This window comes from Coffea arabica, chromosome 8c (assembly GCF_036785885.1).
Source record: "Coffea arabica cultivar ET-39 chromosome 8c, Coffea Arabica ET-39 HiFi, whole genome shotgun sequence".
In the NCBI taxonomy this organism is placed as follows: Eukaryota; Viridiplantae; Streptophyta; class Magnoliopsida; order Gentianales; family Rubiaceae; genus Coffea; species Coffea arabica.
In genome coordinates this window covers 33578614-33599926 of record NC_092325.1, presented here as the reverse complement: position 1 = coordinate 33599926, position 21313 = coordinate 33578614, and the positions used below count along the sequence as shown (strand labels likewise).

Here is a 21313-nt window from a genome sequence, read left to right as displayed (position 1 = left end):
CCTCAACTTACATAGAATAAGAAATAACTTTTAATTCCTAAACTTATGCAAAATAAGAAATAACTTGACAACTATTTCAAGTAACTAAATAATTAGGAAACTAGTTATTTTCACATGAAATAAGGAATCTACCTAAGAGAAATTAAACCAATTTCCTAACAATTTTTCATCTTGATGAATATTTCTTTTAGCAAATATAGCAAACTAGTCAAATAACTGATTTGCCTTTTACCATCAAATATCTTGGTGCCTTAGTACACACTCGTATCAATATGGTCTTGTGTTTAATTGATTCAACTGGCAAATGAATGGTGTAGCTAATTGAATCCAACATCTAGCTGACTCACAAGAAGGGTCTCAATCTACCCTCTTCTGTAGCAAGATTTTTCCTTTGACCACCATTTGCACTTTGAAAGCATTTTTGAATCCCTTTCCTTACACTATGCTTCTAGTCTATTGAGGTAACCAAATGGTACAAATTTCCATACTTCTTCCCCATCAATAAAACTGTCTCGCCATATTTGATTTTCAAGACTCCATTTGCAGCAAAAAATTAATAATTCTCAGAGTCTAACTGGATCAAAGAAAATAGATTTCTTCGTAACTTTAGGACATAAGCCACACTAGCCAAAGAATAATTTTCTCTATTCAATATTTTGATTTTCACCACTCCAACACGTTTGACATCACAAGTAGATCCATCAATCAAAGACATAAAACCTGCATTCTTTCTTTCGAGAATATCAAAATAGTTTAATTTAGAGCAAACATGTGACATACATCCAAAATCTAAAATTCAACTATCACGGGAAGAAGTATTATTACCTTTGGAAATTGTGAGAATGTCTCTACTTGATACATATCGAGCAACATTTTCATACTCATTCTCATCATTTTTTTTTAATAAGGACAATATCTTCTAATATGGCCAAACTCATAACAATCTTAGCTCTGGACTCCACCTTTTTTGTTGACCTTTGAACCACCTACCTTAGATTCACTGCCAAATTTTTTTCCTCTTTTATTCTCACCTCAAGCAACTAATGTAGTTTTCTTGTGTCACATCTTGGTTTGCCTTTTTTTTTTTTTAATTTTTCATGATCCAACAAGTTGGCAGCATATTCTTGAATTCTAAAGTGTCCTTCCTATACAACAAGGTCATTATGGCACTAGTGTAAAAATTAGAGATTGAGGTAAGAAGTAAAAGGACCTTATCTTCTTTCTCAATTCCATGCCAAACTTTGGAGTTTATCCAAAATTCTATTAAACATATTCATGTGATTCATGAGACTGCCACCGTCCTCCATCTTTAGCCTGTAAAGTTGCCTTTTCAGATGCAATTTATTAGATAAACTCTTAGCTAGATAAAGCTTTTTTAATTTTTCTAGAGGTCTATTGCTAAATCTTCCTCATCTATCACACTATTTTATGATGTTGTCTGCAACATCGAGTCGAATCGTGCTCACACACCTTGCATCTAACTATTCAAATTCATCAGTCTTCATACTTTTTAGCTTTTTGTTCTTACCATTCAATGCTTTTGACAAGTCCTATTAAATTGGAACATCTTTCACTTTTATTACCAAGGGGTGAAACTTGTAGTTCTATTAAACGGTTGCATTGAAAATTATGTATTTCCAAATGCTATGGTATGCTCTCAATTACTCAATCTCAAAAAGTTAACCACAATACCAACGGAGCTCTGATGCACTTGAGGTATCAAACCAACTATTTGAGATATGCAAAATCTACAATTTAATAAAAAATAAAAGCTAGCACAAACAATGATTGTCATACAAGAATTAGTATGGTTCAGCTTAATCACCAAGTTTACATTTATGGAGACAAAACTTATTATAAGAGAAAAATATTACAAGATTACAACTTGAATTCCAAACCCAAACTTTGTATAACCCTCTCATCTATTTTCTTGTGTGTCTTTGTAGAATGTCAATCTACCTATTTACAGAGAATGTTACTTGTTGAAGAACCAAATAACAATAGGAAATAACTATGAATTCCAAAACTTACATAGATAAAAATAACTTATAATTTTAAACTTATACAAAATAGGAAATAACTTGACAACTACTTCAAGTAACTAAACAATTAAAAAACTAGTTATTTCCACATAAAATAAAGAACTTGCCTAAAAAAATTAAATCAATTTTCTAACACAAAACATGAGCTTGTGGAACCGTTTGTGACCATAATGGTGATTGGATAATGGGCTTTAACAGATGGATTGTAATTTGTAGTCCAAATGAAAATTTTTCATATTATTGTTTACTCTGATTCTAAAGTTATTCTAGATTTAGTAGCCAACAATTTCTTTGACTCATGTATCCTTTTTCCTACTATGATTGATTGCATATTATTAATCTAGCAAATTCATTTGATCAAGTTTGAACATGCCTTTAGAGAGACAAATAGAGTTGTGATTGTTTGGTAGGATGGGAGCGTTACAATCAAAGATTTTGGGCTGCATCGTTAACCTCTCTCCAACCTCTAGGATTTTTTTGTTCATATGATCTGAAAGGAGTTAGGTTTCCCTTTTGTTTTTTATTGGGCAAATGGCAATTGTTTACAATGACTCATTTACTAGGGAGAAGGAGCTAGACATACCCAACTAGATCATTGGGAATCTAAAAAGGAGTGCGCCACCTCCAAATTAGATAAGTGCACTATTGTATGAGAGAATAATTGCTATAAATCTTGCATTGTAATGCACCCCAATCTACACTAAACTTCCCTACCTATATTGAAGGAAGAAGGAACTTAAAGTTCCAACCTACAGTAAACTCCCCAACCTACATTGCATTGTATGAATGTGCCTTCTTCGTAGTCACTAGACCAAAGGCTTGTGGTTGGAAGGAGTTAAGTTTCTCAGCAGAATGCAAAAGATATTTTGACTAATTATTAATACCAAAAAAATAACTTGATGAATCATTAAAACTTCAAATTAGTATAAGTGGCAAATGAGATTAGCACTTTAAAAAAAAAAACTCGAAGCACTCTGCTTTGTTTTGTTTTGTTTTGTTTTTTTTTTTTGCTTAATGAATTGATACAAAACTTACAAAATATTCTAGGAGATGAATGTACCCCTCTATATACTTATTTAGTAAACTTTGCTTACTTATCTCCTAAATTTACTTAGTTTTTCCTACTCCTAAATTAGTCTTAAATTGTTATATTAATAATGATATAGGAAATTCCTAATAGCAATGATCAATTGTTTAATAGTCCTTGAGTAAAAGACTAGAATTTTTGTGTTGGAGCGGCTTATTGCTTTTGGGTTTGTTCAATATCTTTTAGGCGGATTTTTACAACATTAAATTTGTTGAAGGTTTTTTTTTTATTAAGACTTTGCAGTCGATAATGTGGTCATCTCCATAAAGACAATGCAAAAAGGTCATTAAGCTAGGCTTATTCTCAGTTAATTATTTTAGCAGACTGTAGATTCTGATTTAATACATTTTTGTTTGCTTTTATATTTAGAATATAGATTTTTTAATAATAAAAATTTAAATCCTATAATCACTCAAAAAGTAGTTTTTGTTAATTCTGATTGTTCTTTATAATCACTTTCCATAAAAAAATTTTGTAAAATCTAAAACAAATTTTGATATTTAAACTGTTAAAGAGTTTAGGTTATAGACTTTAATGTTGTTTTGAGTAACAATGAGAAAGGATGAACTGTTTGGAGCATTTTTTTTGAGTGCCAACATCATCATTTGTAGGAATGGCAACGGGACGGGTGGGCGGGCCACTACTTCCCCTGCCCCAGCTCCTTCTTGCTTCCCTTATAAGGGCACCCACGAGATTAATAAAAATTTGTCATATAATTTCATTATAGTCAAATTTCAACAAATAATTAAGTACTAAAATATCACCACATCACTAAGTTATTGTCTATTATAATTTTGCAATTGAAATCCATAAAAATAATTAAATAAAAATTATTTGAATACAATCCAACGTGATTAAACAAATACAACTAAAATAATTAAGTTTTCACTTTTGAAATAAATACAATTATTAAGTCATTATTGTATTTTTTTTGTGAGAGAAAGTGTTATTGTGCTAAGTGTAATTAGGAATTTAGTATAAATATATTAATAAATTTAGTATAACTAATTGATAATTTTTATTAGTAAACATGTATAATTGATAAATTAGAAATCCATCTTGATAGTGGTACATCACACATACATTAAACCTCCGAGCCCCATCCTTGTAATTACATCAAAAGTACCCCAAGCGTTCCCTTCCGGCCTATAGCCTTCATTGGACCCTTCTTCGCATCCCCACTTCCTTCCCCATTCAGGTTCTGATTAGATTTTTTACAGTGCCAAGAATTCTCACAAATTTCACTGAGTCATCCCTAATAGGTCGCCGTCGAGATCTTTCTCCTGGTAACTTGTTTCACTCTGTATTATTTCTGCATTTCATTGGCTATATATCTAGATTTTTCCCAAATTTGAATTAGCTGTGAAGGAGAAATTGGAGAAAAATACAAGGGTTTTTCGAGAGGGACTGAAACACTTAAGTTACGTATAAAGACCTTTAAATTAGGGTTTTATCTTTGTCTAAAAAGGAAGGTTTTGCATTTTGAGGTGTTGTTGGAGGTGAAGAGTTAAGAGAACCAAAACGAAAATAAAGGGAAAAGAAGAAGCCCATGTTTTGGAATTGCAATCCTGGGTTTTGGCCTTAGTATTTGTAGGTGTGACTTTTTGGCTGTCTATTGATTAATTTAGTTTTAAGTACCGCATTAGGGTTTTAGGTGGTGTAAATTTTTTTTATTATTGTTTTGAGGATTTAATTCTTGGAATTTATGGGCTGGCCATTGACTCTATGTTCCTGTTAGTTACTGTAGTTGTGGGTTTCCATTTTTTGGCCTTTTTTCCCCTTGGGGTGGTTGTAAGTGTCTAATCTGTGCGCTGCATTGTTGTCTAAAGCAGCTAGTGGGGAAAAAGCATGAGTGCACGGAAGAAGACTCCGTTTCAGAAACATAGAGAAGAAGAAGAAGCAAAGAAAAAAGTATAGTCTTTACATTGATTACTTTTATTTTACTGTGTATGTTGTATTCCACTTATATAAGAAAGATATGTGCATCTTATAGCGAGCAGAGGATGAAACGGCTCGGTTATATCAAGAGTTTGTGGAATCATTTCAAGCAGATAATACGCCTGGTTCTAAGGCATTTGTTAGAGGAGGCTTGATCAATCCCAATGAGAGGATAAAGCCTGATACTGAAGGTCCGTTGCAAAGACAATTTTGTATTAGTTTCTTAGTACTTTCTTTGTTTATATAAACTTTAGTTCTTTTACTCGCTATGGAATAAATGAATCTTTTCCTTTTATATGGATGTGTTAATAAAAATATGGGCCTTTTTTATTCATTCACGGATGGCAGGTGGAAATTCCAAAGATGAGGTTTCTGGTTTAAAGAAGGGGAGTAGGTAAACAAATGCTTTTGATCACCTATATTGCAATGCTCTTTGATAAGGCATGCCGAATACAAAACTCTTTTGGTGATGATATCATCGGATGCAGATTTTACTGCTTTGAGCTTGTAAAATGTAACTCCTGATTTGCAATTAATAAGTTTACTGCTTTTTTGCATTTGTAGCCCATTAGTTGGAAATAGTGAAACAATGACTTTTATGTAAGGCATGTAAAGAAGTTAAAATTTTGCATTTAGCTTAATCGGGAGGCGAGGGTTTGCTGAACTTAGGTTAACTTTTATATTGTTTTATGATGCAAAATTTGAAATTTTAAATCTTATAACACCTTTCTTGGCCTGTTAAAATTCCAGAGTTAGTTGTTTCAGTTCTAAATAGTTCCTTCTACTTCTACCTTTGGTCAATTGAACTTGTTTAGGGTATTTGTTCTCGTCCAATGTCTCTAGTGCTGTTCAAGAGATTCTTTTGCTTGCTGATGAGTTTTTGATTGAACTAATACAGTTATTCTGGTTTGCCTGTCCTTTTGTTTGGCTAAGTAGTCTAAGTGTAGCAACCCTTCTCCAAATTGGATGCCTTCTTGCTGCAAGTAAAATTCTTACAATGTCATAGTATTCTGTCTACCCTGCCCAGGCAATGTCAACCTAGTCGAAGATGATGTCTTACTGTCTGTTATTGTATGCTAATTTATCTGTGTCAGAAATTTACCTGAAATTACCTCCTTCTTTACATGCTAAGAAGGGTATGGTCCATGTGCAGATTCTCCAAATTTTCCTTTATATATATCTTAGCTGATATCTTGTATTGTACGTCCCCTTTATTCCCATTTAACTGTAGTATATCTTGAAGTTTTTTGCACATAAACTAAGAATTGCTACTTTATATATATATTTATATATATATAAAGAGAGAGAGAGAGAGAGAGAGAGAGAGAGTATATATATATATATAGAGAGAGAGAGATGTAGTTGATCCGTTCTCTATGAAATTGGAATCCACTAGCAGAACAACATACCTATCTTCTTTATATTCGGCTATTTTATCCTTTAAAAGCCTGTAGATCAGCCAAATGTCAACATTAATACTGAGAGAGTATGTTAAAAGGAGATATCGGACAGCCTAAGTAGAGTTGTTGTGCTTATTCCGCATAATAATGATCATGTTAGAGAGGATCAAACTATATGACACGTTAGTATCTACCTCAAATACAGTGAATAAGTTATCAAACAAGAGTATGTTTAATTGTAGTTTTTTGGTATCTTAGAGGAATTTTGGTTATTTTGTTAGCAGTTTTTTATTTTTTCCCAAGCAAAATTTACTGTTCATTTTGCGGTCTGAGTTGTTAAGCTCTTTATTTGGTTCTATGGCTTCCTTTCTTACTAATGGATGCATTTCATTAAATTGAAGTGGGGTTTCTCAGTCTTTTTGGCCAGAGCCTTATAATAAGTTTTTAGCAAAGTGGAAGTTGCATATCATTACTTGAGCTTTTGCTTTACTGATTGTTAGATTACATCAATTCAGCTTCCACTGCTGAGACTCCTAAAAGGCCTTATAGACATTCCAATTTTTCTAACCTCTTGAAATCTATTTTTTTTTTATGTTCTTACTTCTTTCCATGTTTCCAAGATTCTTTGCTCATGCTTTGATGAATGTTCAAATCCAATGGTAAAGTTTCATAACAGGGTTGCTTTAGAAAACCATGTTAAGATACTTATATGCTTACCTGCATTTTGAAGACACCCTCTTCACTCTTATGATAATACCTCTTCGATGACTCGCCTTATCTATCTTCTCTTTACTTTGCACAAGGTGATGTTATGGAGACACCCTGGTAGAATGGCACCTTTATATGAGATCGTCTTCCTGCGTTTAACATCTTTATTTAAGCTTGAAGAGCTACACGCTAAAGATTTCACTGGGTTAACCAAAAAATTAAAAAAAAAACTCTGGTGGAACATGTTACTTGCACGTATTTACTTTTGTAGTTGACTAGGTTTATGTGTTCATTGTGCTGAAATATTTATAGCCATGGGAATGTGTTTTGCTTTATTGAATTATAACATGCTGAAAGATGAGTTGTAAGATCTGATTTTTGGCTTCATTCACATCTTTTCAATGATTATTTGAGAACAAGGTTATTTGTAGCATAGTATTGGACTCTGCTTCATCTTTCTGCAGGTATGTCCCATCTTTCATACCACCTCCTTTGGTTACCAAGGGTAAAGAATTTGACAAGAAGGTCAGTGCTTAAGGAGGATGCTTTTCCTTGGGAAGCAGTGCCTGTTTGCTTTTATATGACTTTTGTTGTTTGCTTTTAATGTTGCAGAAGGAGGAGAAGCCAAAGGAAAAAGAAAAGGGGAAGTCAAGGAACATTGACCATTTTATGGAGGAGCTGAAGCATGAGCAGGAAATGAGGGAAAGGCGAAACCAAGAGCGTGAACACTGGCGTGATGCTCGCCATGGTGATAATTCTGCAGTAAGGAGCTTTACAGATACTGTTCATGAAGTGGAAATTTTAGGTCTTATAGTCAAACTTTCATGTCTTTTTATGAAGTGAGAAATGGAGTTCCTCTTGGCAAAGTTTTATGAATTAGTTTGATGAACCATTTGATGTATTATTTTGGATTTTGTTTTCTGTAGCACTCTTATCTTCATTGAATTCCTTTACTGTTTAATGTTACCTTATTTGTGGAAGGCGAGGAGAATGCACATGTCAAAGCTAGTGAATTGCTAACTGTGGCCTTATTTGACTGTACTTTTTTATTGGATAGATTTTTTTCTTGGATTTTGTCCAAACACAGGAAGATTATCATACTTTACTTTGTAACTAATCTGAAGGGAAGATCATACATGAATTGGGATTCTTGCTATAACTATTTTTCCCCCTCTATCTATTTGAATGACTTTTACCCTGACTTTACTCAAAACTTGTGTTTTCATTAATCAAGGCTTAGGAAGTGTTGATAATTACTTGAAATCTCTAGGTTGTTTGCATTATTTTATTCAGTCAACTTTATCTGAGTGAAAGTGGCAAATGTGCCACTTTTTTTTTTGATTAATTTATTTAGACATGTACTAGTACATTCTACTTCGGTCTGAGGAGTTAGAGGTGTACAAACTGTTAATATATTCTCTGCAATCACCATATGAGATGAACTTCAAAATTTAAATATCTATTATTAAGAAGGGATAGGACTGGACCAAACTATAGCTGTTGAAAAGGTGAACTAAAAACCTCAATTACCACTTAAAGAACCAGGACATGTCCTGAGGCAATGAGCAGCATATAATTGATTAATTATTTGGGAAGAGAGGCTGAAAGTACTGTGGATAAAGAAAGGATGTGAAAACTGCCTTTGTTGATGTTTTCCTATGTAATTCGACATCCAATGGATGATTTGCATCAGAAGTCTTATCTCATCTAACAGGTGTCATCATCCACGCAATTTTGTAAAACAGTTTGAGTTAGGAGTTTCATAGAACGGTTGAATATGGATAATATGGAATGTTTTGCTGCCAGTGTTGAAGAGGGAGCAACAGTGGAATGCCATCTGACTTCATAGATGATGGAGATGAACTGTTATATGTTAATGTTTTAGAACCTCTTAATAGTTGGGCTTGAGGAAATAATGTCAACTTGTTAAGACAGTTGAAAACAAAATGTAAGGCTTGCTTTTTTGAAAAATTTATGGAAGCCTCCGTGTCTTAGAGGTGGTTATCATGATATGTGCTATGCAAAAATCATTTTTGTCTGTGAGTTGGTGCGTGGTACTTGATTTGATTAGCTTTTCTGCTTGTGAGATTGTTTGGGATTTAATTGTGCATGTATAGAATGTCTTGCTTGGAATAGAAATCAACAAGTCATAGCCCAAATATTTTTTTGACAGCCATCTAGCCGGTTTGATGAGCTGCCAGATGACTTTGATCCAAGTGGAAGGCCTGGATCTTTTGATGATGGAGACCCACAGACCACAAATCTTTATGTTGGAAATTTGTCACCTCAGGTAATTTTTTGTTATCAAGTTGGCTTTTTCGATTCTATAATTTTAGTATGGTGGTTTGTGGTCCTACTGTTTAAGGAAAATATGATCCTTAATGATGTTAGGTTGATGAGAATTTCCTTTTGCGGACTTTTGGAAGATTTGGACCTATTGCCAGTGTGAAAATAATGTGGCCTAGGACAGAGGAGGAGCGTAGACGCCAAAGGAACTGTGGTTTTGTAGCTTTCATGAATAGGCCTGATGCACAAGCTGCAAAGGATGAAATGCAAGGTTTGCTTGGTTTATTTATAAAGTTTTTCGAATTTTACTTTATATTGCATCTCTTGTTAAAGAAGCTGGCTCTGCAGAAGAGCATTTTTTCACTTTCGTCATTTGAAACTTGTACGCAATTTCAGACCTCCTTTTAAGAGGTTAATTGACAAGGATTATTTCCATTCTGTTTAAAACTGTAAACCCTGACACGGTAGAATATCTGGCTACATAAATGAAAGGGATTGGTTGGTTAAGGTGTTGTCCATTGTATAACCCATTTGGTTGTGGTGTTTGATTGCCTAAAAGGCAACTTGCCTTCGGAGTCCAAATACCCGAAACTGGATGTAAAAAGATATGTGTTGTTTTGCTAATAGTTTTGCCAATTGTTTATGCGTGCATATTTGTATACTGTTCATGTAATCTTTTTATGCACATGGTCATCATATTTAAGTAATATAGACTAGTAAGTAAGTGAATATTGAGGACATAACTGCGAGTGTTTCATGGTTCTTGAATGTGAACGTCCATTAATTTTGTACATCTTGTTGAATTCAACTTTTGTTAATTGACTTATGAGATATATTTATACAGCCAGCTGCGTTTTGGGTGCCTTGCAGAAACTTTTAATAATCAGGTGTGGGGTTTAGAGAAGAAAACAGAAATTTAGTTACCTTAAGCTAGCTTGTATACGGAGCTGCCATGATTGTGAAATTTCATTCTAGGTTTCTACTAGACTGGGAAGAGGTACAATCAGGTGGAATGCCACCACTCTGCCTGGGATAACTGACACATTCCACGATCTTCCTAAAATGTGAATTTTCTTTTAGGGATCCACAATTCTGCGCTGCCTCTGTTACTGATTGATTTGATAGACCTCAAGTTTGAAGTTAATAGTTCTCATGTTGCAACAATTGGAGTATAAAACCAACAACCCACTCAAAGTGGAATAAATTCTAATTTACCCTAAATGTACCTTGAGTTTTTACTTTGATGCACAATATACTGTACTCAGTTCTTGCATGAGCTGCCTAGTATGCTGTTTATTCATAACTTTTTCAGAGGAAGAGAGAGAGACTGAATCATCTCTTCATGGCTCAGGTGTGGTAGTTTATGAATACGAGTTAAAGATTGGCTGGGGTAAATCTGTGGCTCTTCCATCACAAGCACTTCCTGCTCCCCCTCCAGGTCAAATGGCTATCAGGAGTAAGGAGGTTTGGCTTTGTTTCCCATCCCTCCCCAGTTTATGCACAACATAGTATTTCCTTTTCTTGCTGGGCTGCAAAACAGTTGCTGAGATGGCATTTTCTATGTTTTACAGGGTGCCACTGTTATCTTGTCTGGCCCTTCAGGTCCTCCAGTTACTACAGTGCCTAGTCAAAATTCTGAGTTGGTAGGTTAACATAATACTCTGTTGTTTGTCCCTTTTTTGTAAGTATTTACTGATTTTCTTCCCCTCATTTGGAAAGCAAGGAAATCAAGTTTGTTATTAGTCTAGAAAAGGTGATTTTATGGTAAAAGAGAAAGTATAGGTCTTATGGCTGAGAAAATTTTCTCGTCAAACGAATGTTAAAAATTGCAACTGGTTCTTTGGAGTCTCTTGTAAACTGTGTTGTGGAATTCAATTTGTTCAGCGTAAAAGCAGTTTTTTCTGGCATAATTCATTCTTGATACTTGATGCAGCTGTTGACAGTTAGAAGTCTACTGTTATTTAATCCATTTTAAGGTACTTATAAAGGTGTTGCCAAACTTTTGTTAATGGGACGCAAGCTTGAATTTTTTTTAATCTGTACATCTATGATTTTCATGAATATTTATAATCCACCATCATAGCTTGGTTTTTTGGTTTGTTGAAATCATCTTTACTATGTTTAATCTTTGTGAACCTTCATCCATCTAGTTAGTTTCTATACTTTTATTTGTTTGATTGTGCCTCAATATGTCAGTTACTAATGTTGTCCATCCTAGCAGGAACACGTCTTAACTTTTTATTGGTTTTTTGGTTTGTTCAACTCTTTATTGATCCTTGATTGTCTAGTCTTCATGAACCTTCATCCATCTTCTTAGTCTCTTTAATTTTATATTTTTAAGCATTTCAGTTAATAATGTTGCTCATTTTAGCTGGGATATTTTTAAATGTTTGTCTCTCCTATTGGTTGAATTAGTGTAACTTAACATTTCCATGATGTTAAAGCTATAGTTGCCATTGGTTTTGAGCTGCTCATATTGTTCTGATGAGTGCAGAAATTTGAGTTTATTTTCATATTTCTATCATGCAGCCTAAGTGCTAGTATGAGGTTGCCCTGATTAACCCTTTATTATTATCGGGATAAACATGTAATGGTTTCTACTTCCTCGAGGAAAACAGCTACTCGACTTTGCTTTGTGTAAGCATGATGTCTTTAAACTTCTTAGATAAGTTAAAGAGTATTAGTCTAGCATAATACGTAACCTAATATATGTATGCGTTGGTGGATAAATTTGATACTGATTTTATTTAAGAACTGATGAAATGTTTAGCATATTGATCTGTTAAATTACTTCAGGAGGCAAATGTGTCATCTCCTATTTGTATGTATCACTGATGATTTGACTTACTCTACAGGTTCTTACACCAAATGTGCCTGACATTAATGTTATCCCACCGGAGGATGATCACCTTCGCCATGTTATAGATACCATGGCTCTCTATGTTCTTGATGGTGGTTGTGCTTTTGAACAAGCAATAATGGAGCGTGGTCGTGGAAATCCCCTATTTGGGTTCTTGTTTGAACTTGGGTCTCAGGAGCATACTTATTATGTCTGGAGGCTGTATTCTTTCGCCCAGGTGAATCGTTTTAATTGTTTACATAGATGTTGGTTTCAATTCCATCTTCATGAGTTTCTTGTTGCTGGTATTTTTAGCTGTTGTGTTGTTTTTGTTATAGCTTTTCGTAAGCTGCTCACAACATATAACTAGGATATAGTAGTTGAAAATCAAAGGTATATTTAATGCTCTGAATACCTTGATTATGGTACATGGGATGCAATGATTATAGAGCTTAATGAGATTTCTCAGTTGCTGTACAAACTTAGTAATGATAAATGAATTTGTATGTCATGATTATGCATGATTATGCATGTTAACATATGGTATTCTTTTGAAGTTGTAAATCTGACCTGCTTACGTGATATTCATATGATCTAGGCATGCTTTTGATACAAAAAATAGTAGCTAATCATGAATTCTAATTTAGATTAGCAAAGTAGTCATGCTACTCATATGCGATTGTGTCAGTGATGGATTACGCTTTAAACTTTTAGCACAAGTCATTTTGGTTTAATAACATGTATCATTGTGTTAGACATGTTAAAAGTGTGGTGGTCCATATGACCCATATCCATTGACTACATGCATCTAGTTGGCACGATGAGTGATCCAATAATTTAAACCGTTCAACAGCCCTTCTAATATATGGTTTGACGTGTGCAAATTTTGATCTACTTATTACAGATAAGTAATGCATCATATTTTTCTTCGATAATCAATCAAATGAGCAAGGTAAACTAGTGGACATCAACCAATCATGGAAATTGGGCTCCATTGCTTTGACATAGTCATAAATGTAAAAGGGGAAACATATTGAGACATTTTTTTTTTCAAAAATAATAATCTGTCAATTATGAGCTAAACTTTTAGACGTCAACTGATCAATTAAACTGGTTCTTGGCTTACCGTCTTTGACGTGTCATAGTCAAAAGGGGAGACAATGGCAACTATTTAGTTGTTGTTTTTTATCTATAAAAATCGATTAACACTGTAAAGATTGTAAATAATATAGCTAAACACAATAAATACTTAATTTTTCTAACACATGCCATAGAACATGGTGGAACAAGTTTGACCTTTTCTGGGCAGACTCATATGTAAATGCGCTTGTTGAGTAATAGGAAATCATCTTTCTGTACAATGTCTCATGCACCTAGGTCTCTTGTGTAAACTTCCTTTTACTTAATTTTTGGGAAGATTGATCCATCTAGTTATGGCCTGAAAGACTATGCTGCAACCTTGAGAACTTAATTTTGTCTTTTTAGCTGTCTATCCCATTCCATATTTGCTGGCAGAACATAGCAAGAGTCTGGGATGTTTTCAGGACAGGGAAGACATGATATTTGCCATCCTGGCTGTTGAAATTTAAATTTTCTCTCGTGTTACCATGATGGATCCCAAGGAATTACTGAAGATTCTTGCTTGCTTGTTTTCAATTAGGGGGATACTTTGCAACGATGGCGAACAGAACCCTTCATTATGATTACTGGTAGTGGCAGGTGTGTGCCTTTCTTCATCTGCTTTTGGTACACTTCTCCAAATTGCTCTATGGGTTGAAGGCTTTGTCTTGTTTTCTATGATATTGAACTACTTCTATTGAAGAAAAAATGAATTTTCAGCTTGTGTTGCATTTAATCTTCGAGAGGTTTGCTGCTTAAGCTCTTAAACTAGGGTCTGTTTAGATAGGTGTTCTTTAGGGTGTTCTTGAAAACTTTGCTGTAGAAAAAGTTTATCAAAAGCTTTTTGGATGAGTGCTTTTTGAGGTGTTGACCCTTTTGACCCTCTCCTTCTTCCCCTCCTCTCCTCCCAATCCACCACCCTGCCCCATCTTTTGACCACCACCACTGCAGCCTCCCTCCCCTCCTCCCTTCAGCCACTCTCCTACCCCTAGCCCCTCCCTTCCAGATCATTAGGGGGAGGGAGGCTCCAGCTGGGGGAGGGTTGGTTGGAGGGGTAGGGGTATGGGGAAGTGGGAGGTGGCAGTGGATGGAGAAGGGGTGATAATATGGTAGAATCCCACTGTCTTTTTTTTGGGTGTTTTTGGGTTGTTTTTTGGTGTGTTCTTGGTTGCTTTTTATGGTGTTATCGCAATTTTGTGTCTAAAATCTTGTCTTTTAAGAAACAATGGATTCAAACAGACCGGAGATTGTAACTTTTTCTATTATATATTAAAAAGTCTTGCTTATGGTGTTGGGTTTTCTGAAATCTATGGAACCTTAGCACACCAGTTCATTTTCTTGCAGGTGGATACCACCTTCTCTTCCTACTGTAAAAGGCCCAGAACATGAAAAGGATGGCGGAAGTACATATGCTGCTGGGAAAAGCAGGGTGCGTTTTTAATGTGGGATTTTAATTGAAAAATCATTCTAGCATAATTATAAATAAATCTTTCTTAAATTGTTTACTACTGACTTTTACAGCGTGTAGAGGTGGAAAGAACACTAACTGATGCACAGAGAGATGAGTTTGAGGATATGCTGCGTGCATTGACTTTGGAAAGGAGTCAAATAAAGGAAGCAATGGGTTTCGCTCTAGATAATGCTGATGCTGCTGGAGAGGTATTCCCAGTGATCCCATTGAACATATATTAATCAACGCAAGGAACTTGAACCTTGTGATGAAGCTTTTTTTTTTTTGTTTTTTGAGTGTGACTTTCAAATTGAGTTCCACTCTTCCAGATGATGGTTCTGCAATACTTGAACTTAAACTTCTATTAAGCTCAAGCATGCATTTCTGAGAATGAGAAGTGAAATATTTTCGTCTTGGAAAGCCGAGAACATATAGAATTTTTAAGCTTTTTATTTCCCTTGGCCCTTGGAGGACGTATGGTGGACTTTTATCAAATTTATTTGTGTGGAACTCGTCTGCAGGTTGTTGAAGTTTTAACTGAGTCACTGACTCTTAAAGAAACACCCATACCAACAAAAGTTGCAAGGCTTATGCTTGTCTCAGATATCCTTCACAATAGTAGTGCCCCGGTGAAAAACGCCTCTGCTTATCGCACCAAATTTGAGGCAACTTTGCCTGACATAATGGAAAGCTTCAATGACTTGTATCGTTCTGTAACGGGGAGAATCACGGCTGAGGCACTTAAGGTAAGACTTATGTGTTAAAAGATAGTGGCTGCTATGTATGACAGAATATTACTGGCTACTTGTTTTGTTCACACTTTTCATTGACATTCTGCAGGAGCGAGTACTGAAAGTTCTTCAAGTATGGGCTGATTGGTTTCTGTTTTCTGATGCATATGTGAATGGATTAAGAGCTACTTTCCTTCGATCAGGAAATTCTGGTGTGACTCCATTTCATTCTATATGTGGTGATGCCCCTGAGCTAGAACAGAATACTGGCTCAGATGACCGTGGGGAAGGTGAAAAGATTAACCAAGATGCGGCTTTGGCAATTGGGAAAGGAGCTGCAATGAAGGAGCTCTTGAACCTTCCACTTAGTGAGCTTGAACGACGATGTAGGCACAATGGGTTATCTCTTGTAGGTGGCAGAGAAATGATGGTTGCACGGTTACTTTATCTGGAAGAGGCAGAAAGACAACGAGTCTATGAAGTTGATGATGAGTTGAAGTATCAACAAAGTCAGTCAAGTTCAGCTAGATATCCTAGTGGCAAGAAAGAGAAATCTGTTGATACAGATCCAATGGGATTCTCGGGATGGAATAGTCATGAGGATGAGATGCAGTTGAAAGGAAAAGGAGCAGTGCCTTTGCTCCCAACAAATCCTGTTGGACATGAACTAAGTTCCTATACTAATGAAGGGAAAAATGATTCCATTTTGCCTGCCTCGAAGTGGGCCAGAGAGGATGATGAGAGTGATGATGAGCAAAACGGAAGTGCTAGGGATCTGGGATTGACCTATTCTTCCTCGGGAAGCGAAAATGCTGCTGATGGACTTGATAAGAATGAGGAGCCCGATTTTACAACTGATGTGAGCAATTCATCACATTCTGAAAGTGGCTTGAATGAAGAGCAGAGGTCACTCCTTTAAGCTACTATCATATAGTTTCTGAAATACCTTTTAATTAGATGTTCTTTTGGATGCCCCAAAGACAGTATGGTTCACATTTTAATTCCTCTAGGGTTGCAGATGATATATGCTGATGTGGTACTTTACTATTTTATAATTTGTAGACAAAAGCTGAGGCGGGTGGAAGTTGAACTCATAAAATATCGTGAATATTTGGAAGAGCAAGGCACAAAAAGTTCAGAAGAAATTGAGAGAGAAGTTGAAAGCCGTCGAAGACGATTACTATCTGATTGTGGATTGTTGGATATGAATGAAGATGCTTCTGGAAGAAGTAAGTAGCTTTTTGACAACTTTGTTCCTGCTGAGTATTTAGAAGAATTAGTGCTTTTTCAGTTCAGCCTGTCTGATGACAATATCCATTCACCACTTCATGTGTTATGCACAACTGTGTATTTACAATTGCTAGTAAAAAATCCCTATGGCTTAATCTTGTAGGGAGTTTTAAGCATTGAATGATTTCTTTGATTGAAGCTTTATTTGATCTTTTAATCTAATTTCTGTGTGTGCAGCTCTATGAACAGGAGAAATTACAATTTGTCCTGTAAACAGATGAAATTGTCTGCATACCAAATGACACATGCATTCTTATAGTTAGGTTACAAGTGAATCCTATGGTATGGTCTTGTAGAATCAATTGAATGTGCACATATGAACTATGCTAAAGGATGATTGATTGCATTCTGATAGATTAAAGAGTTGCTCAGATTTGAATGCAGCATGAGGCTCAAGATTAGATCAACTTCAATGAGTATATTATTTTGAACGTATGCCAAATATATTACATGTGAACATGCTTTAAGAAACTCTTTCTTGTCTCTCTTTTTTAACTTATCAATGAGCTGTTATGAACACAGCCCACCAGGAGGGAAAAAGAAATGCAAAAAATTTCGAGAAAGTATACATCTGCTGGCACTCTCAAATTGTGGAAGTTAGTTGTCATGATGGTTTGTAGATGTGGAGGTTTAAGATGAAAAATAAATAGGGTAAACATTTTAAGTGTCCCTTTGGTTGGTGTGTTTTATAGGGTTTTATCTAAAACATTATTGTAGCTTAGTGTTATTGTCTTCGGAAAAATCTTGGTACATGTTCAAGACACTAGTTTCCCAAAACACCCCTCTTCCCCCCTCCCCCACCACCACCATTACTGCCACCCACCACCAGCAGCCACCCCCACCTTCTCTCTCCTCTCCTCCCATTTCTCCCTCTAACCACACCCACACCGGTACCCCCTCTGTCCTTCCCCCTTGACCCACCCCTACTCCCTCCCCCTCATTTTCCCCCTTTTTCCACCTTCTTTGCTGGGGCACCAGCCTACCCTCCCCTGTCCAATCTGGACCAGATGTGGTTGCCAGGAGGGAGGGAAGGGGTTGGGGTGAAATGGGGGGAGGCGGGAGGGTGGTAGGGGGGGGGAGAGGAGGGAGGGGAGGAGGAGGGGCAGGAGGAGGATCAGGAAGTGGGGAGAGGAGTTGGTCTGGGGGAGGGAGGAGAGAAGGGGGAAGAAGAGGTAGGGAGGGTGGCAGGGGGTAGGTGGCAAGGGGTGGAGGAGGAAGAAAGAGATCGTGATTTTTTATTTTATATTATATTATATATTTTTTTTAGTGTATTTGGGTTGTGTTACTGTAGAGTTGTATTTCAAATACAAGATTTGGGAAAAACTTGAATCCAAACAGACCCGGATCTTTGGCTTTTTATTTTGCTGGGGCCTTTCCAATAATTTCAAGGATTTACCGGTGTAATCAGAACAATGTTTGACTTTTAAAGGGAGCTTTTGATGCTGGAGGAGATAGGGGTGTTCTTGCCAACCGGTGCTAGCAGAACAAAGAAGGGAAAGGCCCCGCCGCGCCCCGCGGGGGGGGGGGGGGTTACAATCTATCTCTCAACTTTTATTGTTTAATATGTGCTAGTGCTAAGAATATCCTGATATTCTAATTATTAGAATTTCTATCTCCAGTCAGCTTCCTTATATAATCATATATAACTAAACAAGATTCAATGACACATTTGGTGGGAATTCCTGCTGACCAGTAAAAGACCAATGTACCCCTTGAGACCTAAAATTCTATCAAGTCCTTAAGCTCGGAGAGTTTAATTCTGTATCACTTGAACCATCTTTAGTCCCTGGAACTGCCATGGACAGAGTCCTTTAGACCAGAACTTGCTTGGAAGTGATCCCTTAGTTTATTCTCAAACTTCCGGCATGCAGCTGCATCATCAGCTTCTGCTCTCTTTTTTATCTTAATTTTTTTTCATTCAGTGGCAAATGCCAGTTCATTTATGAGGAAACAAGAAGGAAAGAGGGAACTCTATAACTTGTCAAGATAGGTAGCAAAGATAATACAGCACAATTAGGGTCCTTGTATTTTCCCAAGCTCTAGAATTCCAGTATGATTACAACTCAATTCATTGTTTGTGCTATTGCTCCAGATTATCTAAAATAATCCTTAACAATATTGAAGCAAAATGCTTCAATGACACACCCGAGTTGGTGCTTCCATTTTATATATAAAATAATCTTTAACAACGTTGATACAAAATGCTCTAATGACACCTGAGTTAGTACTTTCATTTTATATATAACAATCACTCTGTATGATCTTTTATTATGTAAGAATTTTGAAAAATATGATTCCTAACACATTGATTGTGTTGTATTATATATGCCTAGATAATGTTTTGACAGAAGGTAAAATCTTGTTTGGTGTGGCTGATTACAAGATGATTGTCTTCTTTATGTATGCATTTTTGGATTCCTAAAAACTGGATTTCTAGACAGAGAATACTGATCGTGGATTAATTGTACTTTCCTAGCTCTCTGCCCTTTGTCCTCTGATTGGACCTTGCTGCTTTTTCTAATATCTTCTCTCTCCACATAAATGCATGAACATGTAGGGAGGTCATCTTTGGAGAGAAAAGACAAGAGAGATAATTTGCATGAACCTGTAAGGAAGCGTCGCCGCAGCCGAAGTCGAAGTAATAGTCCTCCACGAAAATCATCTATGAAAGACAGGGATAGGGACAGTGAAATTAACAGAGAAAGAGAGAGACGTCGAGAAAGGGAAAGACATGGTTTAGAAAGTGAAAGGGGAAGGGATCGTGAAAGGGACCGCGAAAAAAGTGGAAGCAGGGAGAGGGATGATCATGACAGAGAAAAAAGCAGGGAAAGAGACAGAGAAAGGAGAAGGGTGAAATGAGTTGGTAGGTGTGATACTGGAAATGATTGTTGGTTGCAATGAAGAGGGGCTTGGTTTGCCTTGGGTTGAAATAGGTTCCTAACATTTGTTTGAACTTGCAGTGCTGCATAATGGTTCTGATCCCAAGATTGAGCTCTCCGATTTCCAGGCACAAACGGGCTTTTTTTTTTTTTCAGAAGATCTGCCTGAATCATTATGTTAGTCATTTTGGAAACTTTTATAGCCTCAGATTTTCTGTGAAAGATGTTATATCAGTTGCGAGCCCTTTTATATATTAATTATATAAAATACGCCTTAGAATTTTTACCTCAGTAATTCTGTTTCTATATTGTTTCAGGCATTAGCCTCATCTGTCTTTCTGTCAAAAGTTTATGGCACTATCAATCACATTGAACGGGAGAGTGAAGTTCGTCAGGCATGATTTATAGTTCAATCGAGCTCATGATTGCTTGAATCTGTTTGATCACTTCAAGGGAACAGGAGTTTGATTGAATTAGCGTGGAAGTAGGTTCGAAATTTTTACAAATGCTATGCAAAATGAATATTCCTTCCACCAGGTGTCAGTTATCTCAAGTAAGCTAAACATGGGTCAAGCATTAATCTAATCTGTATGGCGCAGAACTGAACCTGCACAAGCAACTTGAACTGCTCGAAGTACTTGTTATAGATATCTGAGGCTCTATTCCGGTGTCCTGTTTTCGGCCTTATTTAAAGAAACAAAAAAATTTGTGCAAAATACCATCTACAGTGATAATCTAAAAACCACTTAAGTTATTGAAAAACACCAAAATGAAAGTGCATTACATAGGATATCGGTGAAAAATAGAGGATGTTTGAGTATTTTTGGACAAATGTCAGCATTTTTTTTAAACAACTATTATGAGTTATGGTAAGGTTTTAAAACAAACCATCTAAAAATCATACCATCCAAACGGAGCGTGAAGTGTGAACATCTCGTTATAGACTAATTATTAACACTACAGTGCTGGGGTAAAATTTGACGCTGTGAAGTGGCCGACTAAAATTAGTGCGAGTATATGTTTTCAAATTTTTAAAGAGTATATTATGACACTTTCCGGATTATAGGATAACGCTGAAATTTGGATGCATAAAAAGAATGAAAATGAAATTATTACATGATATACTGTTACTTCATTCGGACATGCATATGGTCTAAGTTTTTTTTTTTTTTTCAGTACAACATTATTACAATTGATTCTATACTCGGGGAAAGGGGTTAGAGATAGACCTATCTAATCTATTGAGAAGTTCAAAGGAGCTAAATAACACTCGTCCGTACTCCAAGAGATTCTGGAGAGAAAACGCAATCAGGAGGGTTCAATCCCCTAACCTATGCCTAGGGAAAGACTTGGTCCATCCTCTGGTGGCCAACTGAGCTAATTAAGTTGGTTATGGTCTAAATTAACCCTTGAAATGTATGTGTCTTTTGTTTGACTTTTGTATGTAGTTAGGTATTGCTTTTACTTGTAGAAGAGTGTGTGGATTTTGTCGTAATTGCTGGTACTTCACCCAAGTTTGAGCTTTCTAACTCATCAAATTTGCA

The 21313-nt window shown here is 36.0% G+C and overlaps 1 protein-coding gene across 3 annotated transcripts; it reads left to right on the top strand.

Moving 5' to 3' along the window:
- Positions 1-4274: 4274 nt before the first annotated feature.
- Positions 4275-20060, top strand: LOC113706723 (protein RRC1-like). Of its 3 annotated transcripts, none has more exons than XM_072064023.1 (18): positions 4275-4415; positions 4962-5040; positions 5123-5258; positions 5416-5461; positions 7640-7700; positions 7788-7937; positions 9349-9465; positions 9567-9732; positions 10813-10925; positions 11033-11104; positions 12317-12538; positions 13961-14019; positions 14764-14848; positions 14941-15078; positions 15391-15615; positions 15710-16506; positions 16663-16829; positions 19448-20060. In XM_072064023.1, exons 2-18 carry the CDS (start codon positions 4978-4980, stop codon positions 19747-19749), a joined length of 2919 nt encoding a protein of 972 aa, XP_071920124.1. In that variant the 5' UTR covers positions 4275-4415; positions 4962-4977; the 3' UTR covers positions 19750-20060. The 3 variants fall into 3 exon arrangements, with proteins under 3 accessions (XP_071920124.1, XP_071920125.1, XP_071920126.1); XM_072064024.1 differs by having other exon boundaries at positions 4959-5040; XM_072064025.1 differs by lacking the exon at positions 5416-5461 and having other exon boundaries at positions 4310-4415.
- Positions 20061-21313: the final 1253 nt, after the last annotated feature.

Bases quoted from the DNA above. Each gene is read 5' to 3' on its own strand.
- LOC113706723 (XM_072064023.1), top strand. From the start codon at position 4,978: ATGAGTGCACGGAAGAAGACTCCGTTTCAGAAACATAGAGAAGAAGAA. The intron at 7,701-7,787 runs GTCAGTGCTTAA...TTAATGTTGCAG, and splicing joins GTAAAGAATTTGACAAGAAG to AAGGAGGAGAAGCCAAAGGA. The intron at 9,466-9,566 runs GTAATTTTTTGT...TAATGATGTTAG, and splicing joins TTGGAAATTTGTCACCTCAG to GTTGATGAGAATTTCCTTTT.